Source organism: Plodia interpunctella, chromosome 10, assembly GCF_027563975.2.
Source record: "Plodia interpunctella isolate USDA-ARS_2022_Savannah chromosome 10, ilPloInte3.2, whole genome shotgun sequence".
NCBI lineage: Eukaryota > Metazoa > Arthropoda > Insecta > Lepidoptera > Pyralidae > Plodia > Plodia interpunctella.
This window is the reverse complement of record NC_071303.1, coordinates 2,462,184-2,486,733: the sequence shown is the minus strand read 5'-3', so window position 1 is coordinate 2,486,733 and position 24,550 is coordinate 2,462,184. Positions and strand designations below refer to the sequence as shown.

Genomic DNA, 24,550 nt, shown 5'->3' with positions numbered 1-24,550 from the left:
AGGTCTATTAGGAAGCTATAAATTAAACTGGGACTTTATCTTAAATATCTACATATAAACTTGGACAGATTGTACAAAATCAAATAATATCTAAAACAATAATAGCACGGAAATTTGTGTCTATATTTGATCGTAGTGTTACTGCTCGATTGTCACCTATCGATAGGACCGCTAGGCTGATCGATAGTCAAACTATTGATAGTTCGGCAACGCTACTTGATTGACAACTCAACTGACAGCCGCGCGCCATCGACCAACCACAGCGCGGCTCTAGTGTATGTTACCGCTCCCGATTCCACAGTAGAGATGGGGCATCTACTGTAGTGAATTCTTGCGATTATCTCGTCTTCAGTACTATGTATACAAACAACTGAATATACATCTACATATTTATTACGTTATATCGTCTTCTACGTTAATAAGTATTTGCCGAATACTTGGTACAAATTACTCGACAAATTGACAAAATTCGTCCTAAACGATTAACAAAATCATGAAAACAAATGAAACAACACAGTCCTCCAAATGAAATGACACAGTCCTGCGCAATCGTACATAGGCGGAGGATATCAGCATCAGCTTTATTGTGACTCGAATTATTTCGTCCCATTCCCTGTTCCCGCCATTTAGACGCGAATTAACGGATTCTCTGTGTCTAGGTGTTTTGTTCCTATTATGACATTTATTTCGATTCCATGTTTCTCTATCCACATTTGCAAAACTGAAAATAAATAAGTACCTTTTATATTTATATCGATAGCAATGAGTTACTGGTCCACATATCCACCAATCTTTCCGACCACCGACTTTCGCCGTACACTACACATCGGCTAAGGGATAATAGACCTTGATAACAGAGAGATAATAACACTAGGCGGCCGATGACACCGCAGCCGAATCTTCATAATATTGAAGTAAATTTTTTAAACAAAACTCGGCCTACGGAATTTAGCAACCCATGGACCACTCAGATCAGATATATGTCAAATACAAAGGACATTCGTAACCATTAATAACATTAAATAAGACAATATCGAAAAATCTTAAAAGCTTATTACAGAGGAAACCAGGCCAATTTTTAAAATCTCCAATGATCATGACTGAAAGAAATAGTGTGCAATCGAATAGACTCAAGAAGAACGTGTCGAATTAACCCACAATGGGTATACATTCCGGGCACGTTGTCGTTCATGACGCGGAGATTCCTCGCGACAGGACCGATTCCCGTGACGTCACGAGGACCCGGGACAAACACCCCAGATTATGGCAATGTTATTTTAGGAGACGTAAACGCGACTTGTAAATACAGATTAACATTTATCGCTTAATATTCGACGATTTTTTTACATCGCCGAGTTTGTGGATTTATTTACCACTAGCCCGTCCCGACTTTGCTCGGGTAAAAAATAATAAATTATACACATAAACCTTAACATTATTGGTGAAGCGAATGAAAATCCGTCCAATAATTTTTGAGTATATTGCAACTAGATAGACAGACGCGGCAACGGACTTTGTTTAATAATATGTAAGGATGGATCTAAATGTAACGAAGTAATAGATAGTAATTTTAAAATATCCAGCAGTTTAAGCGATTTCGCATAGAATTCTTTTACAATTTGTATATATAAAAAAAATATGTCTATTGACATAAAAGCTAACAAAACAATCACGGATAGTTTCCCCAGGTTGAGAACTCTTGGACAATCAGATTCACGCTTGACCAAATACTTAAATAAGAAGCTTTATTTTATTCAATTAAGGAATTAACAGACACGCACTATTTCGAAGTATATAAAAGTGTTCCCCACTCGGAAACTGGTACAAGTGAGAAGCGACTGTATATGTCGGACTACTCACTTCGTCATATAAGTTTTTTTTATTTAAATACTGTCAATTTAGTCAATAAATGAAACATTACTTGTTCAAGTAAGAATTTCATCCGCCATTTTGTAAAACTAATCGCACAAAATGGCGAACAACTACACGGATTATGAAATCGGGCCAATGGCTTTTCCTTTGAAAATGTAAGTGTGCCTATTCTTTATCTCTTTATTCTCAAATAAATCTTTGTTGTTTTATTAATTACCTATTTTACGCATGAAACAAAATTTCTGTTTTTTTTTTAATTTCCGTCCTTTTCCACTTCTTTCTACTTTGCCTTTAGAATAAATCCAATATTTAAAATCAACTACGCCCATAAATTCGTACTATACCGTGACAATAATATGGATTACATTGGATAATAAACTGGATTATAATGACGGAGAATGTATAAGATTGGCGGAGACTGAAGAAGGCCTATACCATTTATTCATGTACACAAGACAACATTTGTTAAAAACTAGTACAAACAAGGGTGCTATATACAAAGGCACTGGATGATCCAATTTTGTTTTAAACAAGATTTTTTGGTGACTTTTCTGAGCCGTGGCTCAGAACTCTCAAGTCCGTTCAAGTCTCAAAATCGTGAATCACCAAGGGTTAAACACCAACTTTTATTACAATGTTTAAAAATATTTATTATTTCGTTGAACCCAGGGTGTCAAAGGAGGTAGTAGACCACATGCTCGGCTGGAACATCCCAGAAGAACATCAGGACCTGGTGCACGACCACTGGCGCAACTTCCCCGCAGTCAGCAAGTACTGGCACTATATGTTGGCGCTCATCTACACCATGCTAATGCTGACCTCTCTCACAGGCAACGGCATCGTTATCTGGATATTCAGCACGTGAGTAAAACAATTTTTACATCTCTCGAAGACTCTTTCTTGTCGGCAGCTAGATACTCCTGATGGTGTACGTGCGACAAGCCTCGCTCACATCTACTAGGCATCGCTCACATCTATCATGCATGGATAACTATGCATGATTCTAGCTCTGCTTTCAATTACAATGGCTGTCTTCTATTTATCCATGGCTATGCAATACCTCATCATCATTATGTAATTTAAGAGCGAGGTCTTGTCGGTGGAGTTCCTTCGATTGTTCTCTCTCCAAAACCAACTCCTTTACTTCTTGATACGACACGTCACCCACTTTTTCTTTAATTTGTTTGGTGTAACTATATCTCTTGGTCTTCCTGGGCCCCTTCTTCCTTCCACCTTTCTATGCATAACAATACGGTGGAGAATTTCATGTGGGCACATGTGATATTTTGCATAAATTCAATGATAAAATATTGAAAGTATGTGAAAGTCCACCAAATTTTTTTCCATATTTTTTTTCTTTGATATCTACAAAAAGTATGCAAATTAATTTGGAGCAAATCATATCGCCAATGCCATTTGAAGATAGAAATAATATCTGTATGACCATACGCTTTCTCCCAGGCAAGACAAATCTTTCTTGAAAATTGCAAAATTTTACGAGCAGCGGTTTCGTCTGTGTTTTGTTTGCGGTCTGTCATTCAAAACTTGATTATACTTATTTCCAACTGAAACATAAAGAGAACAAAGGCTTTCATTAAAAACAGAAAATACTAAAACTTAAGTGGAAATCAGAAAAACTGAAACGACTTAAACCCGGGTTAATAATGCAGAAGAATTTGACGACACGATCGAGTGCTGTTGACTGCGACACTCCATGATTTAATTAAGTTTCTAAACGGACTAAGATGCGACGAGCACTTGAGTGCAAACATTGAGCCAAGAAAATATTTGACAGCTTCAAAGTAGGTATATTAAACTACTTACATTCTCTCTCTTTTTATTCATTTTCGTGATTGCTTCCGATACTATAGACTCGGAGCCCAGGGTCCGATTTTTCCCCATCACTTCGCACGGTATTCGGCATCCTTAGTCCTTGACGACATCAAACCAGCACTTTGGATTTGCTCCTTCTGCCAGGGCCAGGCGGAAGCGACCTAGCCACATAGAGAACAAATGATGATCTATGTACCTAATTTGCTGATTTACAGCGAAGTTTACTGCATACGTTGAGTAACTTTAATCGCAAATTGTTCTCCTCTCTCAAATAAATTATTATATATAAGAGGATTATATGAGACCAATATTTGTGTGTATAATTTTCTGTTATTCAAATGGGGTGGTAGGTGGAGATTTACCTATTTTGGACTGGATGAACCAATTTTGATTTATTTCTTTTTTTGTTTTAAAGTAGAATTCATCGGGGCTTTAGATGTCAATGGTTTAATTCATTATAAGCTTTAATTAAAGTTTTTTAATTACATTCTCTTATTTCGGACATCTTTGCCTCGTGAGCAAGGAGTTCTCTCCAAGGAGTCAGACAAAGTTGTAAACCGCTCCCCGCTCTGAGTTCGAAAACGTTTCCGATGTCCCACTGCGTTTTTATGATAAAAAAACCTAAATCTCCTTTATAAAACACGATTTAAAAACTATACTTTTTTATGAGCTTTTTTACAATGAGCTCCTGCTCATTGTGATGGAAATTTGATCGAAATCCAAAGATTTATTTTCAACTGATGAAATAGACTCTCTCAAAGTGACCCTGACCTCCGAATGCTCAGTGGCTGAGGAAACAAAAAAGTGTTGGGTGCGTTACAATGCCATATAATTTTACTATGCATATGCAAGATACATATCTAGGTGTGTACAACTGTTTACTACCAAGAGCTGAAGAAGAAAATACGCATACATATCGACGTACTATAATGACGTACCAATGGCACACAACACTTGATGTAGAATCAATGAACGCAACATAATATCCGCGACATGGTTCAGGCGAGATATCTCATAACTCGATATACCCATGAAGGCTCACAGCCATATCACGGGCAATAAAAATTTATGAACCGAGAAATAAAGATGTATGAATATATGTATCTCTCTTATCCGAGCTTTTTCCAGGTTTCTTCCTCAGCCGTTGAACGTCTGAGCCAAAGGTCCACTTTTCTGCTTCAGCACTTTCCAAGAAGGGTTTTGCCTCATATGCCAGTAATATAAGAATTAAATTAAAATAATATACGTCTTTATAATCCACGTAAGTCTCTTAAATATCAAATCAATAGTGTGACTATTTGCCGTAACAGAAGTCATTTAAAAATGTGTTAATCAGGGATAGCAATAGACAAAATAGGAAGAAAATCATATACAAATCCTATACAAATCTAAAAAAGATAGAACTGAAAAATAGACGGTAGGCAAGCATGGAAATCCATTACTAAATAGTAAGTACTTCGTGCAACGGAGTACTAATTCCATGGTAATACGATATATATAAAATATTTTTTACGAAAACTCACTGTTTTCTCAAACATATAACAATTCAGTAGGAGTTTACTTCTTTAACACCCAAACTCGTAAATACTTGTAGCGCTTTTGAGAAACACAGAACAGTATACAATGAAAACCCTCCTGATTCCCAACTATAAGCAATAGTAAGCAACAATCACTAATACCAGGTTAAGATATTTAGATGATATCTTCTAAATTGTGTTAGTTACAAAACTCCGCAAATCCGCTTCCCCAGTCACACATTACAAGAAGTCATAGTTGCGCATAATAAAGGCGCAACTTTGTGCAACTCCATCTCAGAACTGATTGTGCGACTTACTCGCGAACTGCCCGCTAGTAGTGCGAGTTAGAATAAATTTACATTTTATCCGCCAAGGAGATATTGTATCTGTTGCGATGATAATTTTGCATGGAGTTGATAAGTTTGTTTTTTTTTCATTTTCACAAATTATATTTTTTACATTAATTATCTTCCAAGGATGAAGGAGATATTGTGTCTGTTGCGGTGAAAAATTCTTTTGTAAGTACTTATGTAGAACTACGGAATACACAAGATGCAGTAACTTATGCGCCATCAACCTGGACGATGTCGAAAATGTTTGTAATTCAATTCAAGTAATCTAACAATTCAAGTAATCTAATCGCACAAAACGCAATATGGAACTAGATAATTAAAAAATCTTTCGGCTTCGTGTCTTCCCATGGATACCCTAGTACGATCAAGATTACCTTAGTCCCCCATGTTACCCCAACCAAGCAGCTACCCCCATGTTACAACCTGTAACTGAGTTTTAAAAATAATAAAGTGTAATAAAACAAATATATTTCAAATATTGAAATAATAAGCATTAAAAACTGGGTGAATTTCACGAGCGTTTGAACGCGGCGATTAACGTTTCATTAGTGTTGTAGCAAACACTTACGTTACAGTGTCCTAAATTATTTTTGAATAAAGAATCTTTTTTTTTTAACATTTATAAAATTAACATTGTACCAGTACTTTAATTATTTCTAAAATAGGATAATTAAATTGTTTACTGTGTATGTTTTGTACTATACACAGTAATCAATTCAATTATCATTAGTGTTTATTAAATTGTTTTAATTAATACTAATGAGAGCGGCGGAGTTCAAAACGATCGTGAAATTCACTATTTCCAAGTCACCTCTATACATAACACCTCGTAGACTTTATAGGCGCTGTAAATTTGCCCCAACGACTCTCCGGACTAGTTTCTGCTTACCGCAGCATTCGATCTAAACAAAAACTGTTAGAAATTCTAAACAAATTGCTCCTAAACTTTCATTACGTTTGGTTAAATCAAACGAAACTTTTTCATTCGTAAATAATATTTTTATGTAACATCGGTATTTAAGAGAACTGCAATACTAGGGGAAGGCTATCGCCCAGCTTTGGCACAAATTCTCTTTCTCTCTCTTATTCTCGCGAGTGAGATAGAGAAGAGCCCTTCTAGGGAATGCTATTGTTGCCTGCCAGCTGTCAAAGTTAGTCGCCGCGTATGACATCCACGGGAAAGATATGGAGAGTGTTTCTGTCTACCCTCTAAAGGATAAAAACGCGGTCCTGAGAACTTCGGCAGCTGGCACCTAATTACTAGACTGAGATCTTGAAATTTAAGTAAATGTACTAAAATTTCAAGTTCTCAATTTAGGTACTAGGTCTTGAGATGAATCCGTGCCCGCAATCTTATTACATATTACGTCATAACCGCAAGACGCCGTCCACTTGGTATGCAAGGGTCGCGCGGCCGAATTTATGGCAGTGGCTAGGGATGGGCCAACACCCGGGAAATCTGGTTTTCTGGTCTCGGGTAAATGAGTTTTAATGGAACTGAAACTCTTTTAATTTTAATTCATCGAATTGATTTTGACGCATTTTATTGCTTACCCGTAACTACACAAACAAAAAAAACATCAAATCTACCCTATATGCTAGGGTAGATTTGATGTTTTTTTTTTGTTTTGAACCACTCTATAACCTTGCGTGGATGTCGTACGAGGCACCACAAGCATTCTAAAGAGCGTTGACCTCAAACAGGCGGCTGGTTGTAAATCACAGTCGAATCGATATATTTTTTACGCTGACCACGTGCTTCGCGGCCTCACAATTTAATGCAACTGGGATCACGTGAGCACGAGAAAGAGTTTCAATAAAGCTTGCAAGATTTTTGTTCATTCCCAACCCTACGACGGCGGCGCGGCGGTGGGCGCTCAGTAAACTGGTAATGGCATTTCTCACTCCGATAATAACCTCCCAACCCAATTTCCAATGTAACTGCCCTTTTTATTAGCTTCTCGTGAAATATGCCCGTGATTTTCAATTTAATCACCGACAGTTTACCTGTTTAAAGTTAAATTACAGTTTTGCCGTGTGAATTAGATTGCTTTTTATATCGTCAAATTATTTTTATTTATTCTATCCACTAAAACCTGTTAGATCGTGTTGTTATATCTTTGGTTAGATCATATATTGAACATTGTAAGAAACAGTTTAAGAAAAAAATACAAGTGAATCCTCTTTCTAAAATACGTTTTCTGTGGTACCTGGAACGAATTACTAGTAAGCTTCTTCATAATATGCCTATTCATTAATGTTGGCTGTCATCTCCTTAAATTTTATCTTATTATATTAGAATATAACCTGAAATAATACATAGGGTCCTTTTTATTTGTTCCCAAATTCCCACGGAAGCGAAGCCCCGTGGCCCAGTTAGTATAAAATAAAATCTTTATCTCTTAATAATATTTACGCCACTCGTTCCACATCGGGAACCCATCGCAATATTTGCCGAGCACACAAATCGAAACATATTTAACAGAGGAATGCTTTTAACTTTTCTTGTTGTACCATCCCTCGTCCACAGGCCATTACCTCTAATAGCAATAGGTACCTAAATACGGTTGGATACGACTAATGCAACTTTTAAATAGCAGTTAGTAATTCGGTTGATTCCTTATTGGTTGCCAGTTAAGACTAGCATAGTCAACAAAAAAATAAAAGATCGCGTCGAAATCAGAATCTCCACCTCTTATTTGAAATCGGTTAAAAATCTTGTAAAAAATAACTGATTTACAATACAAATAGAAAACCCTTCATGCTCTATTTTAGATGTGTATATGCATAGAAAAATGTTCTTTACGTATATAACTTGAAACTCATTTATGTGAGCAAAAAATGCACAAAGGTGGCCTCATCGCTGTTCCAGACAACTTTCTTATATTTAAAAAATGTTGAAGACGAAAAATAATATTAACGGGTCGTATATTTCATAAATTTACATAAATATTATCAATTTTGTTCCAGTTCAAAATCCCTCCGCAGCGCGAGCAACATGTTCGTGATCAATCTGGCGGTGTTCGACCTGATGATGATGCTGGAGATGCCACTCCTCATCATCAACTCGTTCTACCAGCGGCTGGTGGGCTACCAGCTCGGCTGTGACGTCTATGCAGCATTAGGCTCATTGTCCGGTATCGGGGGAGCCATCACGAACGCTGTCATTGCTTTTGATAGATATAAGTAAGTTCTTGTTTTGAATCAGGTTTTTTTTTATTCCACTTCTTGACGTCATGCCAAGAAGCCAAGTCAGCTATCACAGATGTCTATCTGTGATAGCTGACTTGGCTTCTACTCAAGAGTGTCTGAGTGTCTACTCAAGCTGGGAAATCGTTTGTATAATGTCATTCCCTGGACCATGAATCGTCCGTGAACATCATGACAAAAGCAGTTTGAAAAAAATAATTTGTGGGCCATATAACCATGATCTGTGTCTACCCTTATCCCTCATAATTTGAAGCAAGCTTGTCATTTTCCTCCATGTTTTTGCCCCAAGTTCCCGCTTCCTCGTTCGATAAAGCAACGGCCTAAGACAGAAACCTATGGAAGACAAAGCAGTTGAACACAAAAGCATGTTATGAAAAAAACCTATTAATCCGCAGAACGATCTCGTGCCCCCTGGACGGCAGGATAAACAGAGTACAAGCGAGTCTACTGATAGCGTTTACGTGGTTGTGGGCGATGCCGTTCACCATCCTCCCGACGCTGAGGATCTGGGGCCGGTACGTTCCAGGTAACACTTTTATAATCTCTTAAAATGAATGTTCGCTAAATCCCAAGCATATTTTCATAGAATTTCATGAAGTGGACTTTAAACCACACGCGCATGAATAAGTCACACTAGTTAATTGAACCCAGTGTAAGTTCAAGACTTGTGTTATAGTATTCTACATTATGTATCGCTTATGTATATATATTAATCGTGGCACTACTAGTAGAATGTGCTTACGTACATTTCAACCCTCATTCTTCCCTACATCCTGCATATGTAATAAAACTTGAACTAGTTTGGTTAATAGAAATACTGCTTTTTAAAAACTGTATGTGATGTGGCAAAGGTCTAAAAGAAAAAAAACGTCAAAAAGAATCGTACTGATTATTTTTATACTCCATTATCATTCATCATCGTTCGCGGGTAATAACGTCATTAGATATCGAGTGAGTGAGCTAAATGAACGTTTCCTACTAATTACTAACAACGGAAGCATATAAGGAAGTCACCTTATTTCGCTAATATTATTGAACCATCCGGCACTCTGTAAACGGTAGCTAAAATTGCAAACAATTTAGTTAATTATTCAGTTATTTACGTAGTTACGGGACCCAACGAGGACAACGATAACTATTGGAGAACTTAGTTCGGTAACGGCTCAATTGATTTATTTTAATTATTTATAAGTTTACTTTGTAGCACCCAAAACAAGTTAATTGTATTTGTTGAATTCGAAACACAGTTTAAATTATGCTATCAAGTTTCTCCGCCTCATGAAAATATAAAAAAAACCTTCACCTCTTGTTGCTGGCCAGTCATAACAAAAGCAATGAGACACCAATCGAAACACGATCGTTGAAAGTACGTATAGCGCACCTTGTCTGTAAAGTTGGCTTATTCCGATTGTCACCTTACCATGTCCCCAAAGGAGAACGAAATGTAATTTTTTTTGTATAATTAGTTAATTTTTTTCAGTAATTTAAATAAACAGTATTTTAATTTTATAAATTTAGTAATGAATTCATGATTCTTGTAAGCAACATTTATATTAAAAAAAAAACTAAATGGTTTAGGTTAAATCTATCTGAAAACAAACGTTGCTTAATTTGGAATTATTTTAAGAATTAACATGAAGAAATAAACTGTTTTAAAAATTGACTGGACCTTTAAAACTGAAATTGAATAAAGTTATGAAAATCAGTGACATGGCTTTATATATAAAGTTAAATTACTATAAAACTTTCAAAACTTGATAAAGAAGATTTTTTAACAATTAAATATTACAATACAGGAAAAAACAACAAGAATAATAGTTACCCTTTGTCATTGATAAAGGACAACTCATACTTTATTTTCCGATCTGTCTCCCCAAGGGGACAAAACAAGGCAAAAAAAGATGGGAACAATAGGGAGAGCCACTTTAATGGTCATATGTTTACCAGGTGTGGATCGATGTTTAATATTAAATCTAGTGAGGGGAGACAAAGTGCAATTCCACCGTAGTCTACCCAGCCATATGTACAAACAAACATATAATATTAAAATATTATGTATACGCTTACTTTGGCAGAATTCCTGTTTGTAAAGTACCTCTTGTAATAGATATACTTATGCTTATATATCCTCAATAGGCCTAAGATTGAACTGATGAAGCTTTTTCCTATCAGTAGTTCGATGGAAAGTAATATAATATTATACTCTCATATGAGTATTATTTAGTTAATAGTATCATCATCATCATTTCAGAACGTCGATCTTGTCGGTGGAGTTCTTCCATCTCTTTCTATCCTCAGCCATTGTTTTGACCTCCCTGTGCGACATCAATCTTGCTATCTCCTTTATTTGGTCCATATAAGCCCTTCTTGGCTTTCCTTTTCCTCTTTAATTAATATTATAATAGGGCATAATTACTTTCAGTTATATTTCGTGTTGTTTTAGACATTAATTTGCAATAAGCCCTGCTATTGATCTATGTGTTAACATGTAAAATTTTTCGTATTTTTTTATTTAATGTATTTTTGTTATATTTTATGGGCAGTAAAGATTTTGTATTTTAAAACTGACAAAAATTCCTTTTTTTTTTTGATACGTTAAAGTCGTGGGCAAATAGACTGGGCAAATAGATAGCCTATACTGTACCACTGCGGTCCTCTCCTTCTATGTTACTGCTGTTGAAACGATGTGTCCTTGGGGTCCTGAAGCAAGGCTATTTTTAAGAGACGTCACGACGCGCCTCGTGGAAGCAACAGGAGACTCGAGGGCTGGCAGCTTTTTTGCTCAGCGTGTAAGTCTCGGGATACAACGGGGCAACGCTGCGCCAGTATACTGGGCACGTCGCCTCCCTGTGGCGTGTTGGAAGATTATTTTTATTTATAAAACGGCATTTTTGTATTTGTGTTTTTTAAAGTTTGAATAAAATTAACACATATACAAAGATCTCTAAATATATCATTTACAAACACTCCGTTTTTGTGTCCGTTTTAGTTTCCATTTACGCATTTTTTGGATATTATCGATAAAAAAAATTACAGCTCAATATCCAATCCTATAAACCTGATTGACTACTCACAGAACAGTAACGGTCTGTAGGACTAAAATAATTTTAACAACCCGTAACTGAACGGACCTATAAAAATAGTAAGAACCGGCAACTACTCTTCTATCATCAATATCTATAAAAGAGCCTTTAGTTTGCGGACACGAAGTTTGCGGTGAGAGGAAGGACGGGCGGAGTATAGGCAATGAATATAATAATAATAATATAATATAGTTTTCGAGCGTGCGTCGTGTATGGCGCCAACCCACTCACTCACCACGCCTGCAAGAACTGTGCACGCGTTTTCATACATTTTGTCGGGATTCGGGTGTAACTTGTGCCGAAAGCATTGAATTGGGCAGCAATGGAACGGCATGACTTCCCTTGCCAATTTACTAGAAAAGGGGACCCTAGGATCTGCCATTTCATCATTAAGCAACCGGGATCGCATTGATATGAGAGTACGAGAATAACCGCCCCGCTCCGACCCGCCATCGGTCGCTAACTTCATGCCCGCAACCAGAATCCACCCAATTTATGAGGGATCAATGGTTCAGCGAAATATAAAAAAGGATATAGAAAATTCCTCACTTCACGAATTGTCAATGAATCTAGGAAATTTAGACTTTAAATTCAGAACAGTAGTGATCAAATTGTGTTAACAAATGGGGTTGTTAATAAAATTGATTGATAATCGGCCATTACTCATGGAATTAGTAGGTGAAGACAATGAATCTAATCGGCTTTCAACGGTTACAGGGTTGCCAGTGGATAAAATTTTGAACAATGTCGATAAATTGATAATATCGTCAGTTTTTAGAAAATACTATTTTAGTTAGGTTCTTTGAGATAAAAAAAAAAACAAATAATAATACATACGTTCTATAATCATAACCCAACCCGCATATAAAAAGTATCGATGTTTACGAATAAAGCATTACGTACATTTACGGGAAAAACGTTATAAAAGAAAACTATTAATGCTAAGTCTTTTTAAATCATCGATCGAATATGCAAAAAGTTGCCTCGACATTATCGACTAATAATATCATCCCTAAACGGATGCTACCGATTTATAAAACAATCCAGTGAATTCAACAGATAATCATGCGTGTGACGATACGGTCATGTGCTGGTTAGTTCAGAGTTCATTTGATGCAAATCAATCGGATAATAATATTTTGCACATTTCTGTTATCTTAATTTAGCATGATTGTTTAGGTTAATTAACTAAGTAGCCGGGAAGTTAGCAGTCGGGAAGTTGGATGATGTACTTAATAGTTGTTATGCTCAAGATCGTGAAGCTTATATATCCTGCGCGAAATAAGCAGTAGATGAAGAAGAACTAGTTTGGGTGTAATATCAAATAAAATATTGTTACAACTACTTCTTTTTTCGTTTTTTTTTTTACATTACTGATTGCTTAACAATTGGCCAATACTTAAATTAATAACATTTTTTGTTGATAAAATATTTTTTTTGTATGTATGTTTGTTATATTTTGTATTTTGTTTGGTTTTGCTGAGGTATTAAATATATATTTGCGTAGTGAGTGAGACAAAAACAAATATCCAACGACTTTATAAAAAATAATTTCCAACATATACTTAATTTTTCATATATTATTGTCCCTATTTTGATAGACTTATATATCGGATTTATCAACTAGATTTTTCTTCACTACTGTCAATATAAATTCTTACAAGTCTTCATCATTTCAGAGGGCTTCCTTACCACTTGCTCGTTCGACTATTTCACCGACGACCAAGACACGAAGGTGTTTGTCGCCTGCATCTTCGTGTGGAGCTACTGCATCCCAATGTCGCTCATCTGCTACTTCTACTCTCAACTCTTTGGCGCTGTAAGTAAACATAGACTGACGATCAATAATAATTGCACCAGCCAACTTTTGACGACATCGGTGGCGCAGTGGTAAAGTGCTTGCCTCTGAACCGAGTGGGCCCGGGTCCCATTCCCGGTCAGGTCAGGATGGAAAATGGTCACTTACTTTGGGACTAGCTCATATTGTGTAATTTGTCCTAATATATTTATTTATTTATTTTAACTTTATGTTCATCCTAACCTGCTTGCCGTCACCGATTAGATAAAATGGCGAACTTGCATCAAATTAGTTGGTATTTTGAAATAAATATTGGATTATGTATAGTAGATAGATAGCACCGCGGGGCTTCGGTCCCGTGAGAATTTCAGGATAAAAAGTACCCTATGTGTTATTCCAGGTTACATTCTACTTGTGTACCAAACATAACAATCGGTCCAGTAGATTTTGCGTGAAAAAGTAACAAACATACATAGGTACATACATACACACATCCTCACAAACTTTCGCATTTTTAATATTAGTAGGATAGCAAACTTTTTTAGAAATGTTAATATGAACTCGAAATATACAATAAAGTATCTACCCAAGGTACCGTATCTTACCTCTTCTTGTCTATAGGTATTTTGTAACACCCTGTATTTCTATATTCCTAATTTTTATTATACATACTAGCGTGGTGTTACCAGTGTAATTATTTTAAAGAATACTCAGGTATGTTTTGATGCACAGTACCGCCATTTACTTTATAAAGCGCCATTGACTACCAAACTTTTTTACTAAATCCTACGGGGATCGCATATATTCGAGATAAAAGTATCACATGTGTCAATACATGATATCAGCTGCCTCAACACAAAATTTTATAAAAAATGGCCATACCGTTTGAGCGTGAAGAAGTAAAAAAAACTTACAAATTTTCGTCTTTAAATATTAATGGAATTTAAATACAAAAATAACTAATTACATTATATTTCCTTTTGAAGTTTAGTTTAATAAGCAATACCTCGGATAAAATTAAAAAGAAATTTCATAAAGAATCCTGAATTTACAAAAAAGGGCATTTTCCCGCTCAATATCGAATCGTCGAGACCGGAAGCGGAAGCGGATAAATAAACGTTCCGTTTTACTCTCGTTAAAATGATTCATATTTGAACGAACGCTATATTATATCTTCGTTACATTGTATTATAATATTTAATTGATAAACAAAATGAAAAAAAGTACACATTCTCTTAAAAATTAAAAATCTAAGTCAATCAGAAACACTTCTTGAGACTCATCTTTATAAGGTTTTGAAGATACTTAATTAGAGCGTATTTATATAGTATAATCACATCACGTCTAAAAATACTCCAGACAAAGTCACCTACAAAAGTACCTGAAAATTATGTCATTAGTAACTTGAAATTAGTCTAACATAAATGTCTTTGTACTTTCTATATATCAGAACTACAGACTCCACATTGTATTTTGTTATATTCGTAAATATTCGTTTAACAAACATTTTAACATTGGAAAATACGGGAAACAAAAGAAAGGCGACAAACTTTATCGTCGGACAAATTCCTGGCAATATGTGGCGTCTATGTCCCCATCGGAACCTATTCTAATTCGCCAGGAAATAGGGCTGAATGAGGCAGGAGACTTGAGACTCGAGACAAAATAAATTTAGACAAATTACACATATTAAATAAACCCTAAAGTTAGCTTGAGTCTTGTGTTGAACACTAAACGATACTATATTTTATGTCCAAAAACTCGATTTTATTATTTATTAATTAAAATATTTATTTATTTATCTTCACCGAACCGGGAATCGAACCCGCAAGAGGTAAGCCACAGAGGTCGCCAAAGATAACTCGTCAAATTAATTTGGAGAAAAGTTAAGTCATTTATTTTTAATTATATGCTATTGTCAATCTAATATTATTAGAATGTACTGACATAGTATTTCCGTGGATCTATCTTGACATAGACTCAGGTTTTACCTAAATAGGTACTTAAGCTCGGTTGCACCAGTAAATTTTGACGTTAACTCTAACTTGCGCACAACATCGTAAAGGGCGCCATTTTGTCTTATAATGGCTGTGGCGTGCAGTTAATTAATGTTAACGTGAAGTTGCCTGGTTCAATCCACTCTTAGTAAGGTGGAGAACCAAACTTGTTTAGATTTATCCTTATCGGCCCTTGCAAACGTCTCCAGACAAATAAAATACAAATATTCTTTATCGCCAAAAGAGAGAAATAAACAAAAAATAAATATAAAACCATGAAAGACACAGGGATGACTAATCGCTAAATATTTTTTTCTTTTCTTTTTCTTCTTTCCAGCCTTGCTCAAACAAATATTTAGTGTAAACCTCTTTCCCGCCACTTTTCACCGGTGCCCATTATGCTTTTGATATGTTCGATTTCTTTTCTGTTCGCTTTCTGCCCCATGTTCTCTACTCTAACGATCGATATTTTTTTTTCGATGAACGAATCGATATATATTTTTAAATTCTATGTCTTGTCTCTTAGAGTCGCAACACTACGGAAGGCTTTTCCATCCTATTAAATTCGGCCAGCGGCTGACCGTCGAACGGGACCCACGGTATTAGTTCAACGTTCCGTCTCATTTTCAATTAACCTTCGAAGCGCAAATACTCCTCATCCAAAATCGCTTTTTTACGATATCTAGAACTTGCTTATCGAGTGTGTTATTGCTAACACTGGGATCAGATTTTATCGAAATCGCCTAAAGGTATCTGACATAACTTTTTCCACTATCGACACCAGGAAGCATCTATATGCTTCAGCTTGCGTTAGCGTCGCGACCCCCTTAGTTTTTTATGCCACACATGCAGCCAAATGCGACAATCACAGACAGGGAGTGCTCTGTAATAATTTCACCAGGGCATTTGTAGTACAAACAGGCACTGAACTATATTTCATCCTAATGGATCGCTTTTATCATAATTTTGCCGGTAATAATGATAATTAAGTGTAAAAAAAGTAAGGATCGAGAAATTTTATCAAAAGGCCGTTTATTAATTGGGTATGAGATCTGTAAAGGAAAATAAGCTATTCTCAAAATATCACAATTTAATGTAACCTTTATTTCAAACTGTATATGTTGTCTTTTGATAGGAATAAAATGTCTTATCTATTGTATCTATCTACTGAAAATTTGTCAAAAGTTGGGTGGCATCTTAATGTACACTCTGTAATGTAGGTAGGTACCTACTCGTGTACTGCAGTAAGTTATCTTTTGATATAACCCACTATTCAATTGAAAATCAGCGGAAACCTCCCGTGATTGTGAGATTATTACTTTTTTTATCAACAAAAATATATTCCGAGTTTCAAAACACAATTCAATCGACAACATCATTCAGAAAATTCAGACGCAGTATGACGCGGTTCAACCAAATCATTAGACCCAGAAAACGGAGCATTCGTTTTAGTGTCACAGTACAAACACGTAAACAGAATATCCATTTCATATTTTATCTCGTTTCTATAACTTATTTATTACCAGACAAAAATATTAAGTCGTTACATCTTCATAGTCATATTTCCCATTATTTCCTCATGGCTGAGGGTTGTGGTCATTACTTGATGATGATGACGTGATGCCTTTGGTGTTGCAGGCGTCCATAGGTTCCGCAGCCTATGGTCGCTATAACCTCTTTCTATCAGGTAGGCCGCATGCCTGTTTGCCTACTTAATAGTATATTTAAAAAATGGAATGAAACACACACAACAACTTTCTTAGCACTATTAATGGACTGGTTTGCCATTGCCTTCTCCATTTTACACACAAGTTAATATTCAACCAGTGTGCTGATTTATCAGCTAGCGTGTGAAATTGAGAAGGCAATGGAAAACTACTCGATTAATGTTACCTAGTAAGTTGTTGTGTGTGTTACATTCCACATAACGAAATAATTGAAAGTGAGCTTTCTGTTTATTTATTACTTCCGCACGCAAAACAGATAATATAAATCGTTTCTCTCAAACATCGGGAATAAAAAGAAAGTTCAGAGTAAAATCGTCTTTAAACTTCGTCACCTCGGACTTGTTCCCTCAGCAGATAATGGAAGTGCGGAGTTGGCAATTTATTTATATTTTGAACACTTTTCTTAACAGCCCTGAATAAACATAAATGCATAGTATGAGACAAAGTTGATAACTATACAATGGATGCTGAAGCAATTTTAGATTTTTGCCGGACGCGGTTTCTTGGAGCGCAGCTACTATATAATCTCTCTATCATCTGAGCGTTTCCCGGTTTCTTCCTCAACTGCGACTCGCAACTCGAGCGTCGGAGCCCAGGGTCCGCTATTCGCAGCTACTATTTATTACATAAATATAATTATAATACTTTGACAGCTGATATGATACAACTGTATAACCAAAGAGGGTTGACGACAGGAAAACGGCCGAGCATAACACAATCTGAGCAGAATCTTCAAAATTGAAAGGTCTTAACGCGGTCCCAGGGAATCGGGCGTCACAGCCGGCAGTGACATCGGGTACACGCAAGGATGGGGAAGAAAGAATTATAATCAATAAAGCTACGTGTGAAAAGTGAGAAAATTGAAACACTGAAAATTTTCTTAGCCTAGATTTTATATTTTTCTGAACGAAACACTTGTTAAAAGTTTTTATATTTTTAACAGCGTTTCCGTCTAATTAATCCTCAAATTAACGGCTACAAGCGAGAAATCGGCCGATCTCGACTGCATTAGCACCATGGAGTCGAGAGTTTTGCTTTAAATACTAAAAGCTGAAGTTTGAACACGGAAATCTAAAGAACTTAACGGATTGGAAAAATCGTTTTTATATGAGGCCCCTGTAACATTGTCTAGAATTTCTCAAGTAAACGAGTCTCGAATTTTAGTTTTTTAGCCACAAATTAAACACAATTGTACGTAACTTATATAATTTCTTAATCCCAAATAGTCAATGGTTCAGTTTTAATTTTTCAATTGCAATAAAAAATTAAATAATTTATTATTTACTAACGCCCCGTCCCAGCTTCGCTCGGGTGCAATATTAGGCATATGAACCTTCCTCTTGAACCGCTGTATCTATTAAAAAAACCCGCATCAAAATTCGTTGCGTAATTTTAAAGATCTAATCATACATAGGCACAGCGGGAAGCGACTTTGTTTTATATTATGTAATGATAATAATTTATTGATACTAAATGCCCCCATCCCATGGGAATTTCGGAATATAAAACACAAGTACAAGTCATACAAATCACATATATCCAACTGTTGCATTAGTGGGATAATATACTAGTATTTGTCCGCGTTTATTCCACAGAACAATATTAATATTCTTCTCTGCACTTTAAACTACATGTATGCAAAATTTCAAGATTGGTTGGGTAGTTTAGCGTCAAGTAGTAAGGAATAAACTTTTTTTCGCACTTGTAAGAGTAAGATGTAGTTATGTTGTCTGGTAATTTCAGTAATATAAAGTAAAAGAAAATTAGTAAGTAGCCTATGAAAAAGATTTCCCCAAAAAACGCCTAAACCCACGGGAAAATTGTAATCAGTTTCGGTCCGGCGCGCGGGTCGTTTTGATAAATGCTGGGTTTCTAACTCTTTGATGTCGAAATAAATTAATTTGCAGACCTTCGCCGTTTAAACAAACGGATTTCAATACAATCCGTTGCTTTTGAGATTTTATTTTGCTTATAATTTCGATTTCAATCGTTCGTTTTGTAGGATTTTACTATATGTATTCTATATATATATAATTTACATCTTGCGATGTAAATTAGAAAAGTCCAATAGTCTTATAGAATATTCCTAAAAGCAGAGTGCTGTTAAGTACATAGAAGCGAGAAAGAATGTGTATTATTTTGTGAAGTGTGGTTCCGTCCTAAAATAGCACCACTCCATATCCTCCCGTGGAGGTCAGTACACGTAAGCGACGCGTTGGTTAAAATTAACGTCTAATTTGACAGTGCAACTCACCCTCAAGCGTTTAACAAATACTCAGTATTTTTTTTAGCCTCCAAATATCTCGTTGGAGCGAGAGCTGTGCAAACGTTTGTCGACGTCGGGTCGATCTGCGCTTTATTTCGTGTTATTGGACCGACAGGCCAACAGGCCAACTGCTAAAATCAAGTACTTATTTCAAACCCGTATTGTCCCACAGCTGGATATAGGTCGATAAAATATACAAAAGAGAGGACTAACGGCTTAACGTGCCTCTCGAAGCACGGAATATCACAAGATACATAGTAGGTCACCCATCCAATGACCGACCATTGTGGGAGTGACTTCACCGTGACTACTGCGCCATTAAGCTCCTCTTGCCTAAAGTGACTTTGAAGATTCACTATGTTTAGTTAAAACCCGATTTGCGAAATCCGATTTAGCTCGCGAAAGAAAAACTAGAACGAATTTCATTTGGAGCATTTCAGAATCTTTCCGCTTTGGATTTCCGATTTGGAATATTTATTATACTTGGACGTTAGTGCCTGATTCGTATATCAATGAAGATCAAAAAAAAATCACAAACTATCGTGTGGATAATATGAAAACTTTGTGTTACTGTATAAATTGTTTGTACAATCTATACCCAAAAAACCTGAAAAGCTCTATTGAATCAGATTGACATCGAAATAGCATGAATTTCTATACATTAATATATATTTGAGTTTCAGGCTATGTAATAGGCGACTTCATTATTAAGTCTTCTTCTTAAGGTTTTCTATTCTACGTACTTTTGTTGAAAGGAAGCCTTTGTGAGTGAAAAATCCACAGAATTATGAAGTATTTTAAAAAAATAAATACATAATTTTTTGTTACTTTCAAATTTAATATTCTTTTTTCAATTTAGGATGATATACATCACTTATTGACGTCAAAAAATTACTTAAACTAAGTCTACTGCCGGTCTGTACGGTCTACTGTCAATTAACAAATATAGGCCTTATACATATATTAAAAATTAGGAGGACGAATTTACATCATTATTAAAAATGACAATATTTGAATGAAAAAATAAAAGTTGTATTTCCAAATTTCTAAATTTTTTATCCGGCAAATCAAGAACCCATTTAGGCAATTTATTATAAAAACGGATACAGTTCCCAACAAAAGACGTTCTAACTTTGGCCAATCGATGCCCAGGGACAGACAATTTATCTTTATTACGTAAGGCTCTATCAGTGTAATCACCAACTTTTTTAAATAAGTTTAAATTTTTCCGGACATGCATAATGTTGTCAAATATGTATTGAAGGGGTAAAGTTAAGATATTAATATCTTTAAAAAATATCTAAGGGAATCCAATAATAAAAGAATATTACTTATATATATTATATAATATTACTTATTTTGTTATACAGGTTGCAGCTCAAGAGTACCTATAAAGTAACACCTGGTACTTGCATTAAAAAAATTGGCGCCTAAAATTATAGAACATAGAACTAAATTATTCCAGCCAGTGACAACATTTGAATAAAGAACTAATTTCCAGGTGCGCCTACACGAGCGAATGCTACAAGAACAAGCGAAGAAGATGAACGTAAAGTCACTGGCAGCTAACAAAGATGATGCTGGCAAAACTGTTGAGATCCGCATAGCTAAAGTGGCGTTCACAATATTCTTCCTATTTATATGTGCGTGGACGCCGTACGCTATAGTCGCCATGACTGGCGCCTTTGGAGACAGGTAATTAATATTTTTGTTCGCTTGAGAATTTATTGTTTTAATAAAATTTCGCGAATGCATTGCTCATAAAGAAATTGGTAAATTTTAAATTTAAACTGGTAAAATTGGTAAAATATCAAAAAAAACTACAGTTTTTTTGGATATTTAATGATATATCGACATGTCGTAGTCTAGTAGTATTGAAGATATTTTAACGCCACCATGGATCTCAATCCGCATACTCGTAGATAAACTCGTAGCATACATGCTTGCGACGGCGTAATCGTACTACGAGCGCTTACGATAATTCTACAAGAATGCTACGACTGGGCTACGAAATTGTCTACGAAATAGGTACGCAACGTTACAATATTTTTCTTTGTAGTCAACTCTTGCTCTCTTGCAAGATATGATATCTCCAAAGTAATTATTTATGAGAGGTAGTACCTAAATATTGTTAAAATGTTGTTACGACATTAGGTCTGTAAATCAAGAGGGGGGAGGGGGGGGGGAAATAATATTCTTTTATTATTATATATTTTTTAAATATTTTCAGGAGCCTGTTGACACCCGTGGCGACTATGATCCCCGCCGTGTGCTGCAAGGTGGTATCCTGTATAGACCCGTGGGTATATGCCATCAATCACCCCAGATACAGGTGTGGTATATTAATTCTTATAAAATTTTATTGAATATTTTTCTTTATATCACACTTGATATATTATACACAACTATTATAAATTCTATATATAATCCTGATCTTCTTCTTCTTTTCGAGACGAAATAGTAAACAAATTAAGTATACTAATTTAGACCAGTACGTAGCCATAGCAATTTCCTTGTCATTAGCCTCATACAGGACATATAATCCTGATGAAACCAAATGAGTAAGATAGCCCTGGACTCAACGGCACGGGTGGACTTTTTTTTATCCTGTTCACGACAAAATGAAAGACGAGTGCAGCTCAAGCAGCTATGCAACTATTTTTAACCAAAGAAACCTCCCTAGGGCGGAGCTGCAAAAACGCCTTCCCTGGATGGGAGTCCGCGAACAAGATCCGGACAGCGTGTCGACTTCCACCAGCGTTGTCACAGCGACCTCCCAGCCTCAACCCACCCCCGCCACCGAGGCCTGAACTGATGTTCAGCCTTATGATTAAGGCTTCTTCATCTATCCTAGGAAGCTCCACATCGAATAATACCAACATACCGGCAGTATGCTTAGCGATAACCAGCCTTCTTCCAAAAATGATCACATATCATTAAGAAACAGCTAAAAATGCAATTTGAAAGCTTGATTGAGTTTGGATTCGAAAAGAAACACTCAAAAATTTACACTTATAAAATTGCAACTATTAAAAAAACTTTCCGGAATTATGATCATAGTTATCTATATATCTGTTGAGGTTAAAATCAGGTCAAGTTAAGAAGCTTATGATGTTAACCTCAAAAGATATCGCTAGGTATGTTTAAGTAGGCAAAACGCTTAAAACTATTGGCCACTAAGTAAAACAATAACATTGCTATTATATTATGAGCAAGTAAATATAATTTAACCGAAAAGCTTTAACTGTTTTCCGTCCAAACGAAAATAACGATAAGATTATTTATTTGCAAAAACATGAGTTTACTTTTTTACAATGTGGTGTTAAAAGAAAAACTGTATGTCTGAATAAAATAAGTAGTAAAAATTCGAATTGCCTCAGCAACTTCCAACGTAAACTCAAATCGACGACTGTAGCTAGCGACTAACAAAGGACTTCGACAATGTTGAATATGTTTTTTACGAAGCAAAATAATAAAATATAAAAAAAAATTACGACTGACCCCGACGACAAAGGCATGTTAACTATAATATAAAGTTCTGCAAATTATTTGTATTTTTATTTCTTTGGTTGCTTAAAACTTTATTAGACTAGCTAGTAACAGCGAAAACAGCATAACAGAAAAAAGAAAACAGCGTAACATTAAAAGAAGAAAGCTTAGAAACAGACAGAGGTGGAGGGCGGCTTTGTTTTATATTATGTAGTGATAACATGAATGATCAAAAGCATAATTTCTAGAGAGGTTGACTTTGAAATATCTTTGAATAGAAAAACACGTCTTTCTGAGAATAATTAATTAACTAATGGGATGTACTTTTGTATTTCAGGTTTATGATAGGATGAAAATTAATTACTTAGACAAGAGTACCTATTTAACTGATTCTCTTCTCATTTTCCCGGTTGCTTCCGTCGAGCATCGGAGCCCAGAGTCCACTTTCCTACTTTTTGTATACGATTGTAAATGCGTAATTTAATCTGTCTGGTAAAGGGGTATGGTTATTACAAGTATTTTTTATTAAAATAGAAATTACAACTATTAGAAACTAATATAAGTAGGTATGTTACGGCTAAATCCAACGTAATCTTGAAAGTACTTAAGCGCAACTCTATTTAATATTATAAATGGGTTCTTTAGTACCTTAGTACCACAGAAAAAGTAAACATAATGAATGAGTAGGAAAGCCGCTTATTCTTGGAGTGTACTTATCGACATCGCCGGGGCACTAATGAACGGAAACTCGATGAATACATTTTATGACCGCATCCCGCTTCGATATTTTTTTATTTACTCTTTTCGGAGACATTTTGTTTAACTATTTTTTTCGTTTTATATAGATAATGTTTTATAAGAATCTTTACAAGGTCTGCTTCTTTTCTTAGCAATAGTTTAATATGATATTTATAATTACCCAAAATGACAAATCTTGACATTCAGTACGATCAAAATAGTAATCCCTTTATATATAAATTTCTTGTTTAAATTGGTTGGCTGTAGTTAGATAGTGTAAGTTAAAAAGTGTAATAATAGTTATAGATAAAGTGAAGTTGAAAATAGTAGAAATAAATGGGTCATTTCGGCGTATTGATATAAATCATTGTACATTCAAAATTAAATTTATCAGCATTTTAAACTAAGTTATCGCTATTTATTGTCCAATTCAGCTATTTAAACGTTGACTGCATCGCAATCTGAATATGGAGATGTTGACCCACTTCTAATCTCACTTTACATAAAGCGCTCCCAAGTTCCATTACTTTTTCTTTATTTCGCATTCGACTGACCTAAATTGCTTTGAGGATTCATGAAGTGACGATCCGTTAAATTTATCTATGTCTTTTTTCATATCACATGGGCTGACAATCTATGATTCTATGATAATAGACGTCTAAGCCAT

At 35.4% G+C, this 24,550-nt stretch overlaps 1 protein-coding gene across 1 annotated transcript; it reads left to right on the top strand.

Moving 5' to 3' along the window:
• Positions 1-1,833: 1,833 nt before the first annotated feature.
• On the top strand, positions 1,834-23,204 carry LOC128673152 (opsin-3). Its single transcript, XM_053750799.1, has 8 exons — positions 1,834-2,027; positions 2,542-2,733; positions 8,546-8,761; positions 9,181-9,311; positions 13,548-13,687; positions 21,158-21,351; positions 21,887-21,988; positions 22,340-23,204. The coding sequence occupies exons 1-8, from the start codon at positions 1,972-1,974 to the stop codon at positions 22,464-22,466; spliced, it is 1,158 nt and encodes a 385-aa protein (XP_053606774.1). The 5' UTR covers positions 1,834-1,971; the 3' UTR covers positions 22,467-23,204.
• The last annotated feature ends 1,346 nt before the right edge of the window (positions 23,205-24,550 follow it).

Bases quoted from the DNA above. Each gene is read 5' to 3' on its own strand.
- LOC128673152 (XM_053750799.1), top strand. From the start codon at position 1,972: ATGGCGAACAACTACACGGATTATGAAATCGGGCCAATGGCTTTTCCT. The intron at 8,762-9,180 runs GTAAGTTCTTGT...ATTAATCCGCAG, and splicing joins ATTGCTTTTGATAGATATAA to AACGATCTCGTGCCCCCTGG. The intron at 9,312-13,547 runs GTAACACTTTTA...TCATCATTTCAG, and splicing joins CTGGGGCCGGTACGTTCCAG to AGGGCTTCCTTACCACTTGC.